General features: G+C 34.0%; 1 protein-coding gene across 2 annotated transcripts in view; it reads right to left on the reverse strand.

Annotated features, from left to right (window-relative positions):
- Window positions 1–23295, reverse strand: part of EBF1 (EBF transcription factor 1) — a 447106-nt gene that overhangs the window by 100662 nt on the left and 323149 nt on the right. Inside the window, exon 9 of one of the 2 annotated variants that reach the window (XM_031953604.1) lies at window positions 15846–15979. In XM_031953604.1, coding sequence (XP_031809464.1) covers window positions 15846–15979 — 134 coding nt within the window. The remainder of the gene's footprint in view (window positions 1–15845; window positions 15980–23295) is intronic. The other variant, XM_031953605.1, reaches the window with a different exon arrangement.

The raw sequence follows: 23295 nt of genomic DNA on the forward strand, positions 1-23295 counted from the left end.
CAATGCCAGATCCTAGTGGTTTGAAGCTCTACAAGCTCTAAACTAAATGAGCTCTTTCTCATGGTTTGTTTTCATAAATTCAGCTTAGAAGAAATATCATTTCCCACTCTAGCCATTTTTCACTGATGTGTTATTCCTTGTTTGTTTCTTTAAAAATTCAAATTTTGATGCATTTTGGAAAAGGGCTGGAACCCAGCAGAGTTAGATGTTTCCTCTTGCCTACATGTATATTTACTTAAGTAGAAAAGGGGTCAAGCTTTGGGAAAAGTTTAACTCTAAGAATCAACCAAGAAAAATACAGAGCACAGAAAACCTGAAGAAGACATAAATATGATGAAGTAGCTAAAGGCACTGGAAAACATCCCAAATCTACCATGAATTCACTATATGACCTTCACTCTCTGGACTACAGTTTCCTCCTATGTAAAATGAGAGAATTGCAATAGGTGATGTTAAAGGACCCTTCCAGGTGTAACATTCTATATAGTTTTGTGATCTAGTTTGGGATAAAATGAAATTAATCTTTTATCTAAAAGAAGTCTCTAGGTTTCCAAAGCTTGAAACATAAATTGGTTGGATATTGAGCCTCAGACATATGTGCAATTTTAATGTGATATTTTAGATGTATGTATACATACCTATTTCTAAAGAATTATTGTGACTACAAAAGATTATATTTGCAAAATGCTTTGGAAACTTTAAAGCACAATTTAAATGCTACATAGCTAATTGATGGTAGTACTAGTAGGAATAGTGGTAGTGGTAGTATAATATAGATAGTAGTAGTATAATGATAATATAGGTAGATAGTGATAGTGATACTATAATATAAATTGATCAAAAATAAGTGATTTTAAATAGATTAATTTTTTGGAAGATTTATCTCAAAATGCTCAGACTTCTTTTTTTCATTTTAATCTAGTTTGATGGAAATCTTTTTTTTCAAATAATAGCTTTTTGTTTTCAAAATGCATATAAACTTAGTTTTCAACATTTCAACATGCAAAACCGTGCATTTCAAAATTTCCTCACTACCTTCCCTCACCCTCTCCCCTAGATATCAAGTAATTGATGTTAAACATGTACAATTCTTCTACATATATTTTCATATTTATCATATTGCACAACAAAAATCAGATCAGAAGGGGAAAAATGAGAAAGAAAACAAAAAGAAAGCAAACAACAACAAAAAGGTGAAAAAATATGTTGTGATACACATTCAGTCCCAACAGTCCTCTTTCTGGATGCATATGGCTCTTTCCATCACAAGTCTATTGGAACTGGTTTGAATCACCTCATTGTTAAAAAGAAGCATGTATATCAGAAATCATCACACTATTTTGTTGTTGTTGTTGTTGTTGTATACAGTATTCTCTTGGTTCTACTTGTACTTTACTTAAGCATCAGTTCATGTGAGTCTCTCTAGGTTTTTCTGAAATCATCCTGCTCGTCATTTCTTATAGAGCAATAATATTCCATAACATTAATATACTATAACTTATTAAACCATTCCCCAACTGATGGGCATCCAATCAATTTCCAGGTCCTTCCCACTATAAAAGGGGCTGCTACAAACATTTTTTGCACATGTGAGTCCTCTTCCCTTTTTTATGATGTCTTTGGGAAATAGAGATGGAAATCTTTCTAAAGAATGTAAATAGGACCTACATTTCCATACTTTCTAAAGTATGAGTACTAAAAGCACTCAACTCCTTTGATAAATGAAAATTATTCTTATAAACATCTATTTGGAGTATATCATAATGTAATAGAAGGTCTTCTCTCAATAATAGGTTATCACTTTTCCTATGATCAATGATGACTGCCTCTAATAGTCTCCCATTTTCTCAAACCACAAAATGGACTTCTAGTTTGCTGCATTGAATGTATTGTTTTTCTATGAAATCAAATAACCAAGATTACTAAAACTTTAATGTTAAATAAATGTTAATAAGGCTCAAATAAGGTCTTTAAAATTAAAGTGCCTGGCTTTAGTGGAGTATTTGTGACAACTGTTTTTTTTTTTTTTTTTTGGAGGGGATACTATATTTTGTTTTGTTTTTAATGTTTTTCCTCCTCCTTGCTCCCTTTCCATATATACATAGATTCTAGACTGTACTTCTGAGATTTGAGAATATTACAGAGAATATTGTCTTCTTTGATGATAATGCTGATGCCAACAATTATGACGACAAAGGATTGTCAATTTAGACATGGAAGAGGTTTTCTTAGCTTCAGTTTCCTGCTGGAGAAAGTACAATTTCTTCACTTAAGTATTTTATCAGCACCTCAAAGTTAAAAAAATCTCAAACTAAACTCATCATGTCCCCACCAAACATATCTCTCCTCCAGTTTTTTTTATTTTTATATTGTCTTTTTACTCATCTAGGCTTTAAAAAATTTAGTTATCCCTTTTTCCTTTCCCTTTGATCCAAGCCAATTGATCAATGTCAATCAATTCTTGCACTACATTTTTTTTCTCTCTTGTTTGATCTCTACTTATATTGCCCCATCCTAATTTGGACTTTTATAACCACTGTCTGTGCCTTCAGTGTCTCTCTGCTCTAGTGCCCCCTCTATATAGTTATCAAAATAATCTTACTAATGCTGAGTTATAGCAATGCCTTTCTTCTCCTCCAAAAACTTCAGAAACTCACCACTGTTTACTGGATATAATACAAATTACAAACACAAACTCCTAATATTTAAGGCCTTTCAAAATCTTGCCCCCCCCACATATCATTCTAGCTTTGCTACATACTACCCCATCCACACAAATTCTCTATGATCCTAAACTGGACTACTAATGAAATCTCTCTGCCTGTCATTTGTGTAAGGTATCCCCAGCTACTTGGAATACACTCCCCCTTTATCTTCTCCTTTCATAATTTTTCACATTCTTCAAGGCCCACTTCTATGTCGTGCCATCCATGGAACTGTTAGGAATCTTCCCTCAAATTTTCTTAAAGTATTTGAAAATTGCTCTATTTCTTCTCATACTAACATCTATTGTGGTTATTTGTTTACATATCTCACCTTTCTTCTTCCTGTTAGATTTAAGATCCTTGAGAGAAGAGACTAGATGATTCATTTTTTCATCTTTGTTCTACAGCAGTTATCCCAATGCATTCTACATAGCAGGTTGTTATTGTCTATTAAATATATGAAAATACAGAGCTTTCTGTACTTTTTTCCTGTATGTAATCCATATAGCCATATTTTAAACCATAATATCTCATTGAAAAGATAGTATGTTGTTGGAGTGGATAAAGCACTATCATCAAGAATATCTGATTTGAAATTCACTTGTAGATATTTGTTTTATGACCACATGCCTTAGTTTCTTCATCATAAAATTGAGAGGGTTAGATTCAGTGGTCTCTAAGATATCTTACAGCTCTAAATCTATAATCATACATTTTTCTTTTCACATGTCATTGCCTCAGGTTACTTGATTTTGAAGAAAAATTGTTTGTTGTCATTTTTGTAAAGGGGCTTCGATTCAAATTGATATTTAATGTTTGTCATGTATAAACAATTTTATTAGAAATTGGGGAAGATAGAAAATTTAGATAAGACAAAGTCCCGGCCTTGGGGAGATTAGTGAGGGCATACCATACTACATAATACTCTTATAGATTATACAGTTTATACTATATATACCATATATACAGTTATACAGATAAAATTTAAAAAGATTTTATGAAATAGGTGATACAAGAGTTATTGTCCTCACTTAATTAGGGAAAAGAACAAGCAATAAGATCTTATTATATACTAGCCTCTGTTGTAAACACTTGACAAATTATATCTCATTTGATCCTTATAACAACCTTAGAGAATAGGTGTTATTATAATCTCATTTACATGTGAGGAAACTGAGGTGATGGAAGTCATTTGACTTGCCCAGCATCATACAACTAAGTATCCAAGGCCAGATTTGAATTTGGATCTTTCTAACTCCAGGCCCAGAACTCCATCTTCTGAGCCAATCTGGTGGATAGTGACTCACTATAAAATGATTTGCCCAAGATCAGAATGATTTGTCCAATATTACATGGTTACAAAATAGTAGGGCCATGAGTCTAACCACAGCTTACATATAATGCCTGAATAAGTTCTATACTCCTCCAGAAAGTGCCATTCTATTAGTATATAATGAGCATTATTTCAGAGTCATTAGTATAGAGAATAGTCTTCTCAACTACCTTACATGTGAATAAATGTAGACTTAAGCATTTTAGTAATGAAGTGACCATGTCTTTGATCCAGATGAAGGCTATATAAAAAGGCCATTAGACCATATTTCAATCTACTTAAAAAAATTTATGTTCATGCATTTTGAAGTGATCCCCCATAAAATAACTTGGGGTTAAAGTTTAATTGAAACCGTTGGCCGACATTTCTGAATTTCCATTCACTACTAATATGATAAATTCAGATTATCCTTTCCCCTTCCTCCCTTATGAATGAAGATCCTTATTATAATATAGATTCTTACACTTAGTAGGGCACTCAAACATTCACTCAAAAACTGTAGGCTTGCAGCTAAGAAAAATGTGCTTGAATAATAGATATATGAGCAAGAATGCCTTTAAAACTATCTGTTTAGCTTTGCAAGAAATCTATCATACATTAATCATTAAGTTAAGCAATAATACATAAAAATGAATGTTAATTATATTTATAGTTTTATCACAGTGAAATTTGAGTATCATTTTTCTTGAACTGTGGTTTGTTTTGCATCTATCCTGTATGTCATTGGAGAATATCTAATATCTATTATATGTGTATATCAGATAAATACATAGATACATAGATAGATACACAGACAGATACATAGATAGATAGAATGGGTAATGAGATGGATGGATAGATGGAAGGATGAATGGATGGACAGATGTGGACAGATGAATCAATGGATAGATAGATATACATGTAACACACAGGTGTCTCAAGTGTTTCCAGGGTGTATCACAGTACCTGGCATATAGTAGGCACTTTATAAATATTTACTGATTGATTAATTTGTATATTTTTGAACTTTAATAGCTTAAAACTGCCCTGAGACATTTGAAACACTCTAGATATAAGCCTATATACATATGAGTATATTTACATAACTATATAGCATATGTATGTATATATATATATGTTTGTTTATACATGTATCTGCACAGAGGCATGCTCATCAAATTCACAGAGATGAGGAATAGTCAAGACAATGGGTTACAACAATCAATTAAAAACCCAAGAAAGATTTTGACAGATATTTTTACCTTATTTACCTGTTGTTTAATATGTGAGTGCCAAAAAAACCCCAATATCTTAAAAGAGATCTAGAGGTTTTAATGACCTACAAATTCAAAATGAGTCAATGTTTGGATGAGACCAGACCTTATTAGGAGTTTTTAAGTTCAGTTTTAAAAATGACAATTTAAGAAGGATATTAATAAGTTAGAGAGTATATAGAGGAGAGCAAGTAGGATGGTGAAAGAGCCTTGAGCTCTTGAGAGATGGGAGAAGACACTAGTCAGGTTTTTAAAGCCTGGAAAAGAGAAGGTATAGGGAGAATATGGTGGCTGCCTTCAAGTGTTTGAAGAGATGTTATTGTGGAAATGGAACAAAACTTGCTAAGTTTTTTTTTGTTTTGTTTTGTTTCTTGCATCTAAAGAACAGAATAGGAAGTGGAATTTAACAGGAGGCAGTTTTATATTTGATGTAAAGAAAAACTTCCAAACAATAAAGGTTGGGGGAAGCCAAGATGACAGGGTACAGGCAGCAACCCAACTGAATTCTTCCAACATTCCCCTCCAAACAACTTTAAAATAACTCCTCAAATCAAATTTTGGATTGACAGATTTAACAAAAGTCAGAGAAAGACACTTTCATCCCACCTAAGACAACTTAGAAAGTAGGTAGAAGATGTCTATGAAGCAGGATGGGATCAGCCCAAAGCATACTTGGTGGCTACACCAGCTGCAGTGATTGGCTGTGAATGTGATAACAGCTGCAATAGCAGTAGCTTCGAGAGCTCTCAGCCCAGATATGGTAAAGCGATCAGACAACTGGTCACTTTTGCTGGTACTAGTTGCAACTGGGCATAATTGGCAACTAGACTGTTCTTCACAAATCCAGGACGTAAAGGAACTCTTAGTCACAAGGAACCCGGGACTCTGGTCACAATTCTAAAGAAGAGAGGAAAACTAGCACTTGTGATTGCAGTGGGGTAGGAGACCCAGTAACAGTTCCAGGACCAAGAGAACAATGAGCATACTTCTTCCCAGATAACACTACTTTGGAAGTACTGAAAACTTATAGACTGAAAAAAACCATAGCTTGGCTTAGTGCCTCTCCACCCTCAGGGTAACTATAACATAAACAGCAAAATCAAGAAACAGGCTGAGAAAATGAGCAAACAACAACAACAAAAATAATAACTTGACTATTAAAAAACAATTATCCAAAAAAAACTTAAGAGATCATATTTCAAGGAAAACTTCCCTGATATCTTAGATCAAGAGGGTAAATAGAATTTGAAAGAATTCATCATTATTTCCTGAAAGAAATCCTCAAATTAAAAGTGGAGGAGTTATAGGAAGGAAACCACAATGTTGTCTCTTTCTTGAAGAGGCTGGATCGTTGAGAATATAATAGTAAGAATTCCACACATGATTGGGAATGGATAGCCAATGAGGGCCCTTAAAGTTTTTAATTTTTCTATAATTCTGTGATCCTACATGTATAATAATAAGCTTAAGATTCCCCAGCCATGTCAGAAATAATGTCGAAATCTGAAATACTTTGAATAAAAAGAAAAGCATTCATTCATTTATTCATACACTGAACATAGGGTTATGAACAAAATATTGAATGGAAAATTGGAAGAAATGTGATTCATCACTGGCTCTGCAACTAATTCATTATGTGAAGATGGGCAAGACATTTAATCACATCTGAATTCCATCTCCACACCAATAAATAAGGGGGTTGGGTGAAGGTCTCTTTAATGCTGAAACATCTTTGAATTTATATGTGATTTACTAAAATCAAAATAATGATAAGTGTCATACAGTTCATGGGATCAAAGAGTTAGAATTAAACTTGAGTTCAGTCCCTTCACTTTACAGTTGAGAGAACTGAGATTAAGGAGGATAAAATTATTTCCCCAAAATCATATGCATAGTATCAGAGTCAAAATTTGAATGCATGTCATCTGATCTCAAATTTAATGTCTTTTTTGTTCAGTTATCCCATGTGGTCTCCCCTATTCATGAAGGTATATGTTACCCTGATATTTCAAAAAGACTCATGATCTCACCTATTTGGGTTATCATTTTAATATCATAACTTTTCTTTGATTTTGTAAATAGTTTTCAAGAGTTGTTTTGGCCCAGAACTCTATTTTCTATGGCCAGTATGATGGCAAGTCTCTCTCAAACTATCTAGACTGGTCATATTACAAAAAAGTCATGACAAAGACTATGCTTAAATACTTTGCAACTTGTTGGGACATTGCCAAAGCTTATATATATCCTGTGAATATAGCTTTTGAGAACTCAAGATCATCTTCCTTCCAAGATGAGGAATCACAGCAGGATGGCAATGAGGTCAGCATTGCTAAATAAAAATGGTGTCATTTGGGTGCACAAATAAGGGACAGGGAATGGAAGAGTGGAAGAGATAGAGGAAGAGAAAACGGCCTTTGTGACTCTAGTCTCACCTTGGAATGTAAGCCCCTGAAATCAGCATTGTCCTGGCCCTACCCTGAGCAATACTATCGTCCAGCTATCTCCTTCTACTTCTCCATTTCAATAGATTAAAACACTAACAGGTGTCATTTGAGGTTCCTAGAAAGTAGATTGCTAAGAGAAAAACAAATATAAACAAAAACACTGGGAAGAAAAAGTTTTTTTAATTATTTTCACATTATTCTTAATTTTTTTTTATTTTTATCTTGGTAAGTTTTCCCCAAAAGATCTCAGCAAGAAATCAGTCAGCTAGGTAATAAGATTAAATTCAAAAAAGATAAAAAGTCCTTCATTCCACTTTTTAAAAAAATCAGCATAACATGGGAGGCATGATTAGACAGAAGCCCCTATGTCAGGGAGAAAAAAAATGAGGGCTTTTACATTCAATATTAGTCAACAGGCTGACATGGTAGCCAAAAAAAGCTAATGCAATGTCAGACTGAATTTTTAAAAGGCATAGTGCCCAGAAAGTGGGGGATGATGGTCCCATGGTATGCTGACTTGGACAGACCACATCTAGAGTGTTGTATTAAGTTCTAGATGCCACATTTTGGGAAGCAGATTAAAAAAATGTCAGTGTGTTCAGAGGAGAGTGATCAAGACGATCAAAGTGTTCAAGACTATGCCATTCAAGGATGCAGGTGAAGGAACTAATGATATTTCACATGGAGAAGAAAAGGCGTAGGAAGAAAATGTCTCTTCTTCCCCTAAATATGAGTTTTGTCATATGAAACAGAATGGGCAGAATGAAGAGCATTAGGTAGAAGTTAGAATACTACAAAGAAAAATCTTCCTTAAACAGCTAGGAAGATAGACTATCTAGCCAGAAAGTATGTTCTTCCTCACTAAAGGTTTTTAAATAAAGTCTGAGTGAGAAGTGCTCAGATACGAATTAGATTACATGGTCTTTGAAGTCCTTTTCAAATCTGAGACTGTGATTTTCTGCCTTTTAGACCCATTTAGATCTTAGATTAATAATAAGCATATATTTAAGCTATCTCACCTATAGTCATGGGAAAAGTTCCTGAATGAAATAATAATTCCTATATGTGGAAATTTGTAAAAATCAGAAATAAGAGCTTAAGATGATATTTTAGACCTAAAATCATTAGGACATGCACTTTGAATATTTTTTCAGGAGTGGGGATGGATGAGAAACCATTCATACTCTTAATCTACCTTGTGACCATTGACTTACATTTGAGGGATAGCTGCCTGGGGTTAAGAGGCAGCCTGTGACCACAGAACAGAATTTCTCTCTGTGTGAGCCTAAATGAGCCATACAAGAATCAAACCCATGGCCTCATTAGCACCATGCTCTACCCAACTGAGCTAAATGGTCCAGGCAATCCTTAATTTTACATGTGCCACAAAATTACATGCCACCTAATGTAATGTATACAGAGCCTGGAAATGAAATAAAAAACCCTGAAGAAAAGTTGCATTTGGGGCTCATAACATTAAAAGCATGATAAATCTAAAAATGCATGACATCATCTGAATGATTACTATGTAAATAGCTCAAACTATATTTCCACACATCAACAGTAGCAGCACTCACTCCATTACTGAATGTCAAGGGTGTGTTTTTAGTAATTTGGTAATTTGCATCACCAACATGGAAGCCCAGTGTCATATGGCAACATTTTGATATACACTTTAGGCTTATATTAGGATAGGATAGGAAAATCTCACTAAGATGGCTATTCCAATAGGGAGACATTGTTTTGTTAATTATGAAAAAATTTTAATGAAAGTTAATAGAATACTTTTTTTTTTAGCAAATCAAAGATTTCAAAAATATTCTTTAGATGGAACATTTAAAAAGAAAAAAAGACTAACAGGACAAATTTCCTAATTTTTTCTTTTTAGGATCTTCAAAGGAGATTAAATTTCATAAAATGACCATTTCTTAGAATCATAAACTATCAGAGCTGGAGAAGAACCTTAAAGATAATCTCATAGGCTCAGTGGCTAAGACATTAGATTTCAATAGAGCCAGCAGCACCCAAGTTCCTATCCTGTTTCAGATACTAAATGTGTGACCCTGAACAAATCACAATACTGTTTGCTGCAGTTTCTTTATTTGCAAGTTGAAGATAATAAAATAACCTACTTCAAAGGGTTGTTGTGAAGATCAAGTAAGAGGATATATGTATAGTGCTTTGCAAATCTTAAGGCACAATATAAACACTAATTATTACCTATTTTAAAAAAAAATCAGAGTAAAGAATAGTCTCATATAAAGCAACAACAGGAGCAGAACTAGAACTAAGTTCTCTTCATCCCCAGTCCAATGATTTTTGTACTAAACTATACTGCTTCTCATGATTTATAATCATGAGTTGGAGCCATTCTGCAGATCCTTTCAGAAATACTTATTAAGAAGCATTCTTTAATTCTCCACAATTTTTATGCAAAACCATTTATCAGAAAGTATCAAGAATTCATCATCGTCTAGATCACTATTGCCCATAGGACTTTATCCAAATTTTCAAATCTGGAATTAAAAGGCCTCTAGAACCTATCTACTCTTCCTCATTCTCCAACATTTCTCACATATCTCTCCAAAACAAATATGCCCTTCCAATTTAGCTAGTTTTTTTTCCTTCCTTTCTCTTCCTATATGCCATGCTGGTTTCTCTCTGCAAGCTTTTACTCACTTTTTGTGCTTATAGATCCAACCTCAGTTATTTGACTTGAAGATTACTTTCGGGAAATCCAACACAGATGCCACTTTATTCAAAAAGCCTTTCCTTCCTACTCTGGTTCATAATAACATCTCAATTCCCTGAACTCCTATGATGCTTTGTGTCTGAATTACATAATTTAGCACTTTAATATGTCATATCATTTTTTAATCTTTCACATTTATTAGTCTCATCTCTTCTTGCCCAACCTCTCCAAAATGAATTGTTAAATTTTTGAGAAACTATGTTTATATTTTTTGTATCTACCAACACTGCCTCTGTATCTCTAGGGCTTAGCAAAGTATTTACCATATACTAGGCACTTAATGTTTCCTGAATATGTGGTTATTCCTCCCCAGAAGAATGTAAGATCCATGAAGGGAGTATGCTTTGTTTTGTTGTCTTTCTTTTCCCAGCAACTAGCACAATAGTTTTTGTTTGTTTTATCTTTTTTTTTATTATTCTTTCCCTTTTTAATAGTATTTTATTTTTCCAAATATATGCAAACATAGTTTTCAACATTCATCTTGGAAAATCTTGTATTCCAAATTTTTCTCCCTCTCCTCTCTCTTCCCTCCTCCCCAAGACATCAAGCAATGCTATATAGGTTAGATATGTAACCCAGTATTTTACTAAAAGTAAGTGAACATTTATTATTCATTAAATCGAATTGTACTTTCCATTTTATTTAGCATAGTTATATACATATAGTAAGAGCTTAGTATATTCTTGATAAAATAATAATTAGCATATATAGAGTACTTTAAAGCATACAAAAATTTACATAAAGTACCTTACTTGGTTCTCATAACAGCCCTAGGAGGTTGATGCTATTTTTACCCCAGTTTTATAGATAAGGGGGTTTAGATAGGTTAGATGACTTGCTCAGAGTCATAAAGCTTGTGTTTGAGCAGCATTCAAACTCATATCATCCTGTGTCCAGTTCCAGCACTCTATCCACTGGCTATCTAACGACCTAATTGATGACTGCAGGAGACTGGCAATGTGGGGAAAGTACTTTTTAAAAAGAAAACTGAAAGAAATGTAGAAGTTGTATAGTCTACATTGCAAAGAAATGCCCTTTCTTTCTCTGGTATGTCAGTGATAGAGATTCAGTGCCTTACTAGCCCTATAAAAATGTGTTTAAAGGAGTCACAGATCAAAAAGGAAAAAAAAGAGAGAAGAGAAATTAAGGTTTACTAGAAGATAATTAAGAAAATAAATACAATAAAAAATGGAAAGAAAAAAATTAAGAAAGAAGAAAAGGGAACAGGGAGAAAGATGAGTGGCAAAGGCAGCAAAAGCACCAGACACACAAACAAAGCAAATCATGTGGGACAACGAGCCGAGACAACCAGCACAAGAGAACTCTGGGATTGGAAGCATGATGTGTACTACCTTTTTTCTTTCCTCACTCTAAACCCTAATCCTCAGGGAGCAATCAGTGAGTGAAAACGAACGACTCATTTACAAAAGATTGGGTTGGGAAAGAGCACAGATGATACCAAATTAAGTCAACTCGATTTTCTCTGACTTAAAAAAAATCCTTTAACTTAAAAAAGACTCCAAATAACCGCATTATCTGCTAATCTCCAACATCATCTGCATGTCTGACCTAGGATCCAAGCTATTTCTGGATATTCTTTGACAAAAGGGTGAGATGAAAAGAGAAGAGGAAAAAAGATACACAATTTAAAATCATTGGTATTGGGACTGGAAAGTATCTGAGAGAATAATCTGAGAGCTTCCTGCCCTCAATTTAGTGAGACCCTATCATACCCATCTTACAAATAAAGCAACTTGAGGCTCAAAGTGGTTAAAATGGCTCACCCAAGGTCACAGAGTAGAGTAGATAAAAGACCAGAATCCAGTCTGTGCGATGTTCCTGACTACTCTGAGCAGAACCATAAGAAAAAAAATCCCTCTTACTCCTAGGTCTATGGATATAGCTAAATAATGATATGTAAACACATAAATCCACTTCTACTTATAGGTGGAAAAATATGACCTTGCTCCTTAAATCCACGTGGATGGATAAAATGCAGTAGACAAGGAGATCTGCATTCAAATTTTGGTACTGGCATATACCCTTTTACCCATGCGTCTGCGTTATGTGTTTTTTGTGGAAAAATACAAAATCACCTATGGAAAATGTCCTATAGAGATAAAAAAGTCTTCAAATATTGAACTTAGCCCAATCCTGAACATAAAGAAGAAATAAATTAAGCATAATGTATCTTTATGTTTTAAATAATATATAAAATAATTTGTATAATTATTTATATAACATATCAAATATTATTTATTTACAATTTACTTCCTCTTCCTTATATTCAGGATTGTACTAAGACCAAGTCCAATGCTTGGTAACTTACAATAATAAGGCATTGGAACATGATCAATAGACAATGTTGTCTATAAATATCTATACATAAAATATGTAATCATACATACAAAGAGTGACATATATTCAAGTTTATATGTGTCTGTGTATGACAGAAAACATACATTAAAATCTAAATAAGTAACAAGTTACAGAAATAAATAATAAAAAGGACCAACGACGCATAAGTTCCTTTTTCTAAACTTCAGGGACATTATCAAGATCATACCCCATTAAAGAGCTCCACTAAAGATACCTGGCTGATAATGTCACAATATGTTTATTTTAAAATAATGCATTTTCCATCCTAGGGGAATATAGGGTGAAGAGAGAAAAAGAACCATTCATTTGGTTCCCACTAAGAGGGGAAAAAAAGGTCCTGGGGTTCAATTTGCAGAATGATGTATTTAGGATCTTACAAAAAACAAGTCTGAGCTTCTTCGAACCCAGAACTGCTTCTAATCTGCTGGGCAGGGTCACAGATTCTGCTTTAAAATGCTGTAAGAATTTATGAGAGAAACAGAATAGAAGAGGAGGAGATGCACTGTTTTGCTATTTTCATGAGTTTTCTTCATTAGGACACACATCAGTTTTCTAATAATGAAACATATGATTTAAAGCACAGTGCACTGAAACAGAAAGAGGGGGTAGGTAGTCCCGAGGTACTTTGCTATAGTTACACCATATCCATTTATTGTTAGAACTAAACAAGATGATATTTGTAAACCACTTTTCAAACCTTAATGTACAATACAAAATTTATTTGTTGCTGATATCCCTATTTGCTACTATCTTCTATTACAGGCATCCCATTTTAGAAAAGACATTGATAAACTGAGGTATCCACAGAAGAATATCCAAAATTGCTACAGAATCATAGATTTAAGGTTAGATGAGAGTTTAGGGGCTATGGAACCTAACTCCATCATTTGATAGATGAAGAACTGGGGACCAGAAAATGTTGGTTCTTTGGTCAGATTACATAGCTAGGAAATGTCTGAGATTATACCTGAACCTAGGTCTTGCTAGCTCCAAATCTGGCACTTTATCCATTCCTCACTGTTATCTCACAAGTAAAGGGCTTCAAATTCACGCCAACTTTATAGTGTGGGAAAATTTTGGGTGGAGAAAAGAACATTTGAGAGAAGATGTGATGACTGTCCTCAAGTAATTAAAGAGCTGTCTCTTAGAAGTAAATTTTGATTTCATCTGATTAGATCCAAATGGTAGGGGAAAAAGTAATGATCTGTAAGCTACAAAGCAGCAAATAAGGCTTGATAGAAAGGAAAACTTTCTTAGATTTAGAGATAACCTGGAGTGGGATACAGGAGGTTTTTAGGAAAAGCCAGGTATGAGATAGAAAGAATTCTTATTAAAAATATGTATTGAATTAGATGCCTTATGAGCTCCCTCCCAACTCTAAAATCATCTTATTCTGAAAAAAAAAAAACACTCAGACCATTCTCAGTTAGACTTTGATTATTTTGTTCTATCCCAAAATGGACAAATATCCAATTCCATACAATAGCCAAAATGGATACAAATTTTTTATTTAAAAGATGCTTTTGGAAAAAGAAAAACAAATAAACAGCATCACCTAAACTTTCTGCATATCCATATCATCTGAGTCTAAAGAGTTACCAAAATAACTTTGTAAATGAGATATTAATAGGGAATAGTAGAAAGAATGCTGAAGTGGGAGCCAAGAGATCTGGGTTCTAGTCCTGCCTCTGCCACTAATTAAGTATGTAAATCTTTGTTATTTACCTCCTTGGGTTTTAATTTCCTTATCTATAAAACAAGTGAATTAGGCTAGATGAGATCCTTTGAGCTCTGAATCTAGTATTCTAGAAAAGACAGTAGAGAATGTAGGAAAGTTAATGGTGACATTGACTGAATCAGTATTGACTGAATTAATTATACATTCTTAAAATTAGATGGAATATCAAAGGATATCTAATCCAACTATACATGCCCAGGTCATTCAGCTTTTCCCAATCCAGCAAATTCATTACACTTTTTAAGGCAGTCCATTCCCCTTTGGAGCAATCTAATGGTTGGGAAGTGTTCCTTTATAAATACATCTTTATGTAACTTCTACCCATCCATCTCAGTACTACTCTGAAGGGCCAAGCAAAACAACTCAACTTGATATTTCATATGAAAGTTTTTCAAATGCTTGCATGTTACCCTAATTCTTTTGTTTTCCAAGGATAAATACCAAGTTAAGGCTCAGGAGTAAGAAAGATTAGGAAAGTGTTACAAGACAATTCTACTGTGAATATGTAACGTTTATATTTTGGGACTAATCATGACCACTGCCAGAAAAGCAGGATATCAAGTTAAAATAACTCATAAGCTACTTGGAAAACTTTGTGGGAATAGAGCCATTTTCAGCTGGTAAAGAAGCAGTCAAAAATGACTTACAGTTTAAAAAAATAAGTAGGGCTGAGCAGGATGCCCCCCAATTCATCTGCATATTCAATTTTATTAACTTAATACAGATCAAATACTTACAATGTGAAAGTTACTATGCCCACCCCAACTTAAGCAGGCAAACTCCTAATGTGCTTTATAAATTAAAATTTAGTTGTAACTGAATTTTTTTAGTGTTGTTCTTAAAGGAGAACTTGATAACCTGGATCTCATGAAGTCCAGGAAGTAGTAACTGTTCTAAATAGACTCCCACTATGTAAGTGCCATTCACACCACTATAGAAAGTGTGTAGTGAATTTCCTACAAGATAGCTATAATTGCAAATTTACAAAGCTAACAAAGTAAAAAGGACTCCAAGCCCTTGCCTTGAAGGTGCTGACTGGTAAGAAATTAAAAGAAGTTTCAGTAAAAAGTGTTGCCTCATGACAAACATATTTATCTCGTGCTTCCTTGTCATCATCACCCAGAACTAGACTGTAGTAAAGCTATTCTATGGGGTTTGATATAGCTCCATTAGCAATGCACATGTACACATTTCCCAGAACTAGATAAGCTATGAGATATTAATGTTCAGACAACACCTACCTCACTCCAGACCAGCATGGTACCGAATATGACCTGTAACCCATCAAAGAAATTGTCGCCTATGATGATCACTGTGGCACCTCCTGTAGTCCATCCTTCACTTGGACTGATGGCTTTGATACAGGGGGTAGCTGCTTTTCAACACACATGAAAAAGAGAAGAATTCAGCTGTTAGAACCAAATTTTAATAATTAGATATTTGATTTTTAAAAGACTTTTTCCAGTTAACATTAAGCTTCTCAAAATCTCAAATGCTTTCTAGCTTTAGTATGATAGGGAATGCAGTATCACCTTTAGAAAACATTGCTTTCAATATATTTGTATCAAAAGTATAATTCATTTTTTTAACCTACAGGAAAGCTGAAACTATGATCAAAAGCAACCAGTTGTTGATATATGACATGATGATTAAATCATCTTTTAAAAAAAACCTCTCAATTCCTTCATTTTCAGATATAAGTTTCATTTCAAGAGAAAATGTATTCAAGAAAAAAAAAGCTAATAAGCATTTAACCAAATATTAATGAAAGTAGTTGAGGGAAGTAGGAGCCAAGAATCTTTCCCACAGCATGACCTAAGTAAATTTCCCCCCCCTACCTATCTCATGTCCTCTCTACTGATATTACACCACTAAAAGTTTTATATACTTAAAGTAAAATAACATTTTCAATCAATGTCATCAGCCCCATTTTACAGACGAGAACTCTGTTGAACAAGGTAGCTAAAATTATATAACTCTGTAAAATTATTTAATTGTAGATCCATAAAGATTATACACAATCCTCAAACCCTCATTCATTTCTTTTGATTTCAACTTCAGGTCCAAAGCCGCAATACAAGGTTTGTTAAATATTCATTTTTTTCCATTGAAAAAGGCATCTGGAGGTAAGAAATTTTTTGTAAATGTTGTGAATAGATTAGAGGAGGTTTTCAGGAATGAACATGACTTGAGTTGAATACAATTGCTGTGGGACCACTGCTTTAGTAAGAGCAGAATGGTGAAGTTATCTCTTTGAAGTTCTAAAAGGGACAGCTTCATTTCTCAGATTTTTAATATTGCTAGCTTTCCTGTCATTTTCAGAAGTGTTTTTACTTACTTAATATAAATACCTCAAAGTACTAAAAACTGGGGGAAACTGAGTAGGAGAGAAAATGGGACTATCCTTTTACAAACCCTCAAAATGTCCCAGACCAATTTTCCTACTATTTGAGTTAATGGAAGGCCCAGCTAATTTTGCTGGAAAGACAAATATCACTACACATTGTCAAATCTTGAATAATTTCCCACTTTTACTTTTGCAAAAATAAAAGGAACTATTAGAATCTAGCCTGAGAAGGAGGGGACAACCATCTACCCTCACAAACGTATTTGAGTTGGACTTCAGTTAACCTAGTAAAATTGCACCAAAATATTTTGAAAAATCTAAACCAATGATTTAATTTTGACTGAATTTGTAATGATGCATTTACAATCAAAAGGCCCTTTTTAATATTCTTTCTCTCTCCTGCTACTCTTCTCTTTTCTAACCAAAAATGCGATAATTAATGAACAAAAATATGCACCCACACTACATTTGTATTTTCAAAATTAATTTTCAATTTTTGATGCCACGAAGCTTGCAGTCATCAAAATTCTGTAAGACTAAAAGTTTTTCTTAAGCATAGTTCTTGGTATTATGGGATTTAAAGTTGGAAGGGGTCTTATAAATCATCAACTTCAATTTTACAGAGTTAAAAAATGAACACGGAGAAGTTCATGACTTTACTAACATAGCTGGTAAATAGGAAGGCCAGGATTTAAATACAGATTCACTGATTCCAAACACAGAAACATTTGAATAATCCCAAATCAGTCACATAATATGAATTATGATAACAAGTAGCTTATCAATGCCATGGAAGAAGTTTAAAAGTTATAAAGGGTCACAATATATAAATCACTTGGGATCACTTCAGTTTACCTTAGCCCCTTCAAAATCTTAATGTTTTAGCTCCCCAAATAAAGTAAATCCTTGCAGATATTCAAAATAGAAAAGACAAGTGCTAGTTAGGACAGATTTTAATGCAATACTTATTGAAGATAAAATTTTAATAATGACACCTTCTAACTCTGTGGTCCTACAATAATAGACATCAACCTCAAAAAAGTCTTTGTGTTGAGTTTTGTGTTTTTTAAAATCCAAATTTTTAGGGAAATTTTCCATGTGAATAAATGTCTTTTTAAAATATGTTGTCCTTCAGGATTTCTGATAGTTCCTACTATGCAAGAGGCACAATGATGTGTTCATGTCTGCTGCAGAGTCTCCAACATAGCTAAAGCCTGCAGGGTTTAGAAGTGGTGGGGACTCCTTCTACCTTCGTCCCTTTGAAAGTCCTATGGAGGAGGTAGATGTGTGTGTGTGTGTGTGTGTGTGTTTCAAAAAAGTATTTTTTCCAAGACCTTCACTATAGTTTTCACTTTGAAAATACTCATGTATCAAACTCTGCAAGAAACCTGCCAATAATAAAGTAGCCTGTAAGCCAGAAAACAAAGAGAGAACAGATTCAAATTTGCAAAAGAACTACAAACTGGTGTGGGGAACAAATGAGTCAAAGCTTGTCTAATACCATCTTCTTAATCTCCTTGTAGAGAAGGCTTGTGAAAAAGCACTGCTCAGTCTGTCCTAACTCCACACTTGGCACCATACTAGAACCTAGCTAATAAACTTCACTTCATCTTACAAAAAATGCATATAATACTTGCAATTCTGGGAATCATAAAGTTGAAGAGCTGCAAGAGACCTCAGAGATCCTTTAGTCTACCCCTCTTATTTAATAGATGTGGAAACTGAGGCACAAAGTCACCCAGCTAGTTTTTGACATGTTGACACCCATGATGCCTTTTCACACCATACCAATCTGTCTCTTGATTTGAAGTTGTTCACCAACAACACTTATTGACTACTTCATCTATAAAAAAGTATTAACCAATGGATCAAGTCTCAAATCATAAGATTAGGCCTAATTTTCAGAAAGCAGGGAGAAGAAACAAACAAATTCACAAATCTCCGGTGTATCAAATTTTTTCCCTCTGGGGAATGCTATGTCTTTGAAAGCTAAAAGTGATGTAGTCAGACAATGGCTTTATTTTCTTAGTTTACCAAAACAGAGTATGATTGGTCAAGTGTATAGGTTAGAGATTAAGAGCAAGAAGGGAATTTAGAGGTTATTGAGTCCAATCCACATTATACAGATTAGGAAACTGAGGCACAGGGGAATGATATGATTTGTTCAACATAAAAAAGACAGTGAAATGGTAAGGCAAAATTCAACTTCAAATTCACAGTCTTGTACTCTTTCCACTGCATTCTACAACAAGTTAAAAAAGGAGGGGGTTGGGAGAAGTCAATCCAAAGATAATAATGCGCACGGGGTTAATGCGTTGTTAGTGGGTTCTGGAATTTGAGGGCTCAATGGTATTCAAAAACAACTTTCTTAATCTAGGAATTGGGCAACCAATGGGATTCTTTTTTCTATAAGATACAATGGGTTAAAGTCCATTTAAATACAAAATCCTGTGTTGATGGCACGTTCTGATTTAATAAAGGCTTTTGTTATTATTGTTTTCTCTCCATATTTTTATCACCATTATATTTTCATACTTTTGGTGTCCACAGCACATTGTAAGCCCAGAATTGATGGTTCTAGATCTCATTAAAAATAAAAGTTTTTTTGTTGTCTTTTGTTTTATTTCCCCCAGCCACCAAAGTAGAGGAGATTTTCCTCCCTTCAGACTATGACAATAAAATGATTACCCCACCACGGTTTAGCATAATGGTTCTGAAATGCTCATGGCATATTGCAGAGTTAAAGTGGAAATTATTAGGTAGCTCTTCTTTGTTATAATAATGATCACTCCACAAATAAAAGCTCTTCTCCCAAAGGTACTGCAAGGCACAAAATGCTAATTCTGAAGATTATGTGCGAGCTTTTATTAAATATTACTATGCCCTGCCTGTTTGAGGGCTTCTCTGCTCTGATTGCTTTATGAGTGCCATGTTAATGTCATTCCCATCTCGCTAGCAGCAGGCACACATTTTAGCGTTTGTATGAGAGTTGATCAAAGGCCACGTGCTGGGGGAATTGCTGAGAAAACACGGACAAGCGATAAAAATCTAACAGATTAATTGGTTTAAATTTCATTTCAGGGTGTTGAACTTTGGCTTGGGACTCTAATACTACACTATGAGTCAGGGCCTAATTACCAGATTTCCAATTTGCTTCTGAACAATGGTTGGGGTTGAAGGGTGGGGAAAATAGAGAGAGAGAGAGAGAGAGAGAGAGAGAGAGAGAGAAAGACAAAGAGAATGAAAAATATATATGTTTTAAATTTATCACCTCCAGTATATATTTAACAACTAAGGTCCTCTGTGAAGAAATTGCACAAGGTAAGTTTTCCATCACCTGTTCAACCTTAAGAGTATTTCTATCTCCTTATGGCACCAGAAGACAGAAGAAATAACAAATATCCTTAGCAATTTGAAATTTTCTGATTTATAGAAGCAATGGTATATGATTCAAGTGCCTACAAATACACATTGGAGGCATCAGGCTCTTTATTAGCAAACTGAATTTATAAGCTGTAACAGCTTCTCACCCTCCAATAGAAATGATCTATTTCATTGATATAAAACTGGGGCCAGGAAAGCCATGTTTACTTCAGAGTTTATGGGTGGCCTTGGGAATAAGGGTTAATTGAGCTCAGAGGTACATGCCCACTGAGGTGAATTAGTGATGTGTGCAGCTATCAGCAGGGTTCTGGACCTGCTCTTATTTTTACTTCTGAAATCTCTTTGTGCTATGATTAATATCTGACTTGTTTCAGTGGCTATAAAGATGACCTAGTCAGCAGTCCAGTATTTATCATCAACTCTAGGTCTACCTTCTCCTATTCCAAAGATGAGGTTTTGCAACTATTGGTGCCTTATTATAGAAACCTAAATTTCTTGGTTTGTTTTCTTCTTATGAAAGAGACTAAAGTAAAGTGTATCCAGTCACAATAATTTTTAGAATTATTCCAATCTAGATTTTATTTCCACAAATAACATAAGAACAAAGTATGAAGAAGAAATTAACTTTTTCTCTTCTGTATATAAATATATGTTAAACTCTTCATTATCCAGCATGTCTTTATCTGAAATGGTATTAAATTTGCACTTTTATAGATGTCCTATCTAAGAGAAAATGATATTAAGAATGATGGCTTAAGGTACGAAATCCCTTGCACAGCATTGAAGCGCACATTATGTACTTAGTTAATACGTATTTCTTCAATGTATAAATGGATGATCCTTAAATATCTAGTTTAGAGACTATAAGTTTCCCTTAGCTTTCCTGTGAAGCATATTTTATTGTAGTCTAATTTTTGAAATTGGTTAAGGTATGTAGGGTAACTATTAACTAGAATATATTGAGCAATCATAGTACTCCATTCTCTAAGTGAAACATAAGATTACAGGGAGTCAAACTTTCTGAGGTGATTTTTATTTTGGCTAGCATGTGTGGCTATATTACTGAGTAGATGGATATAAAATTAATCTTTTCAGAGCAGATAAATTGAGATTTGCAGAGATCTTCCTTCAAAGTTGGAAGGTATGAGAGGAAAGGGATCACATCTGCCTTGTGTGAAATCTGATCATCCAAAGGGAAAACTTTCTGGGGGGAAAAAAGAAAAAAGACTCAAGACTCTAATGCTATTGGCCTAAATTTCTGAGACTTGGCAGAAAATTTTGGGAAAACCATGAACTCAGCTTCCTCCTTCTGCTTACTAGTGACAGACCCTACATAAAACCCAGGCTAATTTTATTTTATCTCTTCAAATTTCAGTCATACTGTCCTTGAAAGAATACCTACTCTAGGGATTAGGGGGGAAAATCACACACTTTGGACTTGAATTTTACCCGTTAGCATTGCATCTTCCTGTTTAAACTAAACAATTGTATTTGCTGTTTATTTTAGTAAAATAATGATTTTCCTGCCTGCTCTCTCAGTAATACTGAACAACGCCTTCCCCTTCACCTCTGACAATAAGCAGTCACTGGGCAGGAAACAGGGAAAGAAGGGGTTTGGCCCCATCCAGGAGATTGGCCCTATATCTTTTTAAGCCACATGCAGGAGGCTGCTCTATTCTTAGGTCAGGCATCCTCTTACTGGAAGCATCAGAGACAAACTCCAGTTGCTATGACATCATTCCAAGAATGGAAACTACCTCGCCCTAAGTCCTGGTCCTATTACATGCAAGATCTTCATTCAGAACAGTGAGAGAAATAGATTCTTAATCAGCTGTGAAAGAATCAATGGTTCCATCACTTTGAATTCAATATTCTGTACACTTTACCATTGAGGTAAATTTGTATCAGCCTATCATTATCAGTAAAATAAAATTCCTCCTGCTGATATTTCTTTGATTTTGATCGATTGATACTATGTTGCTGCCATGCTCTTCTTTCTTCTATATTTCCTTTGACTTGACCAAGAAAAGTATATTTTTGTTTTGGCAGGGTTTAAAGTCAACCCTGATATATCCAGTAGGGCATCTATATTCCAATAACAAATCATGTTTGATATAAATACATTACTACACATATACTTAAATATCATATACATATGCCTACATACACAAATGCATTATTTAGCTCAAATTCCACTGGACCCAATAACTATATCTATATATATCTAGCTATCTAAATATCTATGATTGTTTGTTTTCACCCAAGCATACCTTTAAGGCCACTATTATATTTTAATTTTTTTGTTTTTTTTATTTAAAAAATACCTTTTTATTTTCAAAATATATGCAAAGATAGTTTTCGACATTCACCCTTGCAAAATCTTGTGTTTCTTCTCTTCCTCCATCTCTTCTCCTAGACAGTAAGTAATCCAATATATGTACAATTTCTCTATACATGTTTTCACATTTATCATGCTATACAAGAGAAATCAGATCAAAAATGGGAAAAAAAATGAGAAAAAAAACAGAAACAAAAAAGCTGAAAATACTATGTTGTGATCCACATTCAGTCCCGACTGTCCTCTTTCTGGATGCAGATGGCTCTCTCCATCACAAGTCTATTGGAATTGTCCTGAATCATAAGGCCACTATTTTTTAAATGTAGTACAGAGATTTCTTTATTCTAGATAGAATGATTTTTATAAATATTAAATGAGATTAGAATTTCAAGGACTTTAATTTTGTATTTCCCAGTAATTTCTTTTGTGTTGACAACATTAATGGTTATTGCCAAAAGGAAAAAAGAAAATATACTTGGTATATAAAGATATAGATTCAAAATTGAATATAAATCCAATAAAGCAGCATGATTGCAATCTCTACACTTGTTAAAGTTTATTGTGACAGCTTCCAAGTTGCAAAAGAGGCCATTTGCTAATTATAATTCAAGCCTATTTCCTA

Source organism: Sarcophilus harrisii, chromosome 2 (genome assembly GCF_902635505.1).
Source record: "Sarcophilus harrisii chromosome 2, mSarHar1.11, whole genome shotgun sequence".
Lineage (NCBI taxonomy): Eukaryota > Metazoa > Chordata > Mammalia > Dasyuromorphia > Dasyuridae > Sarcophilus > Sarcophilus harrisii.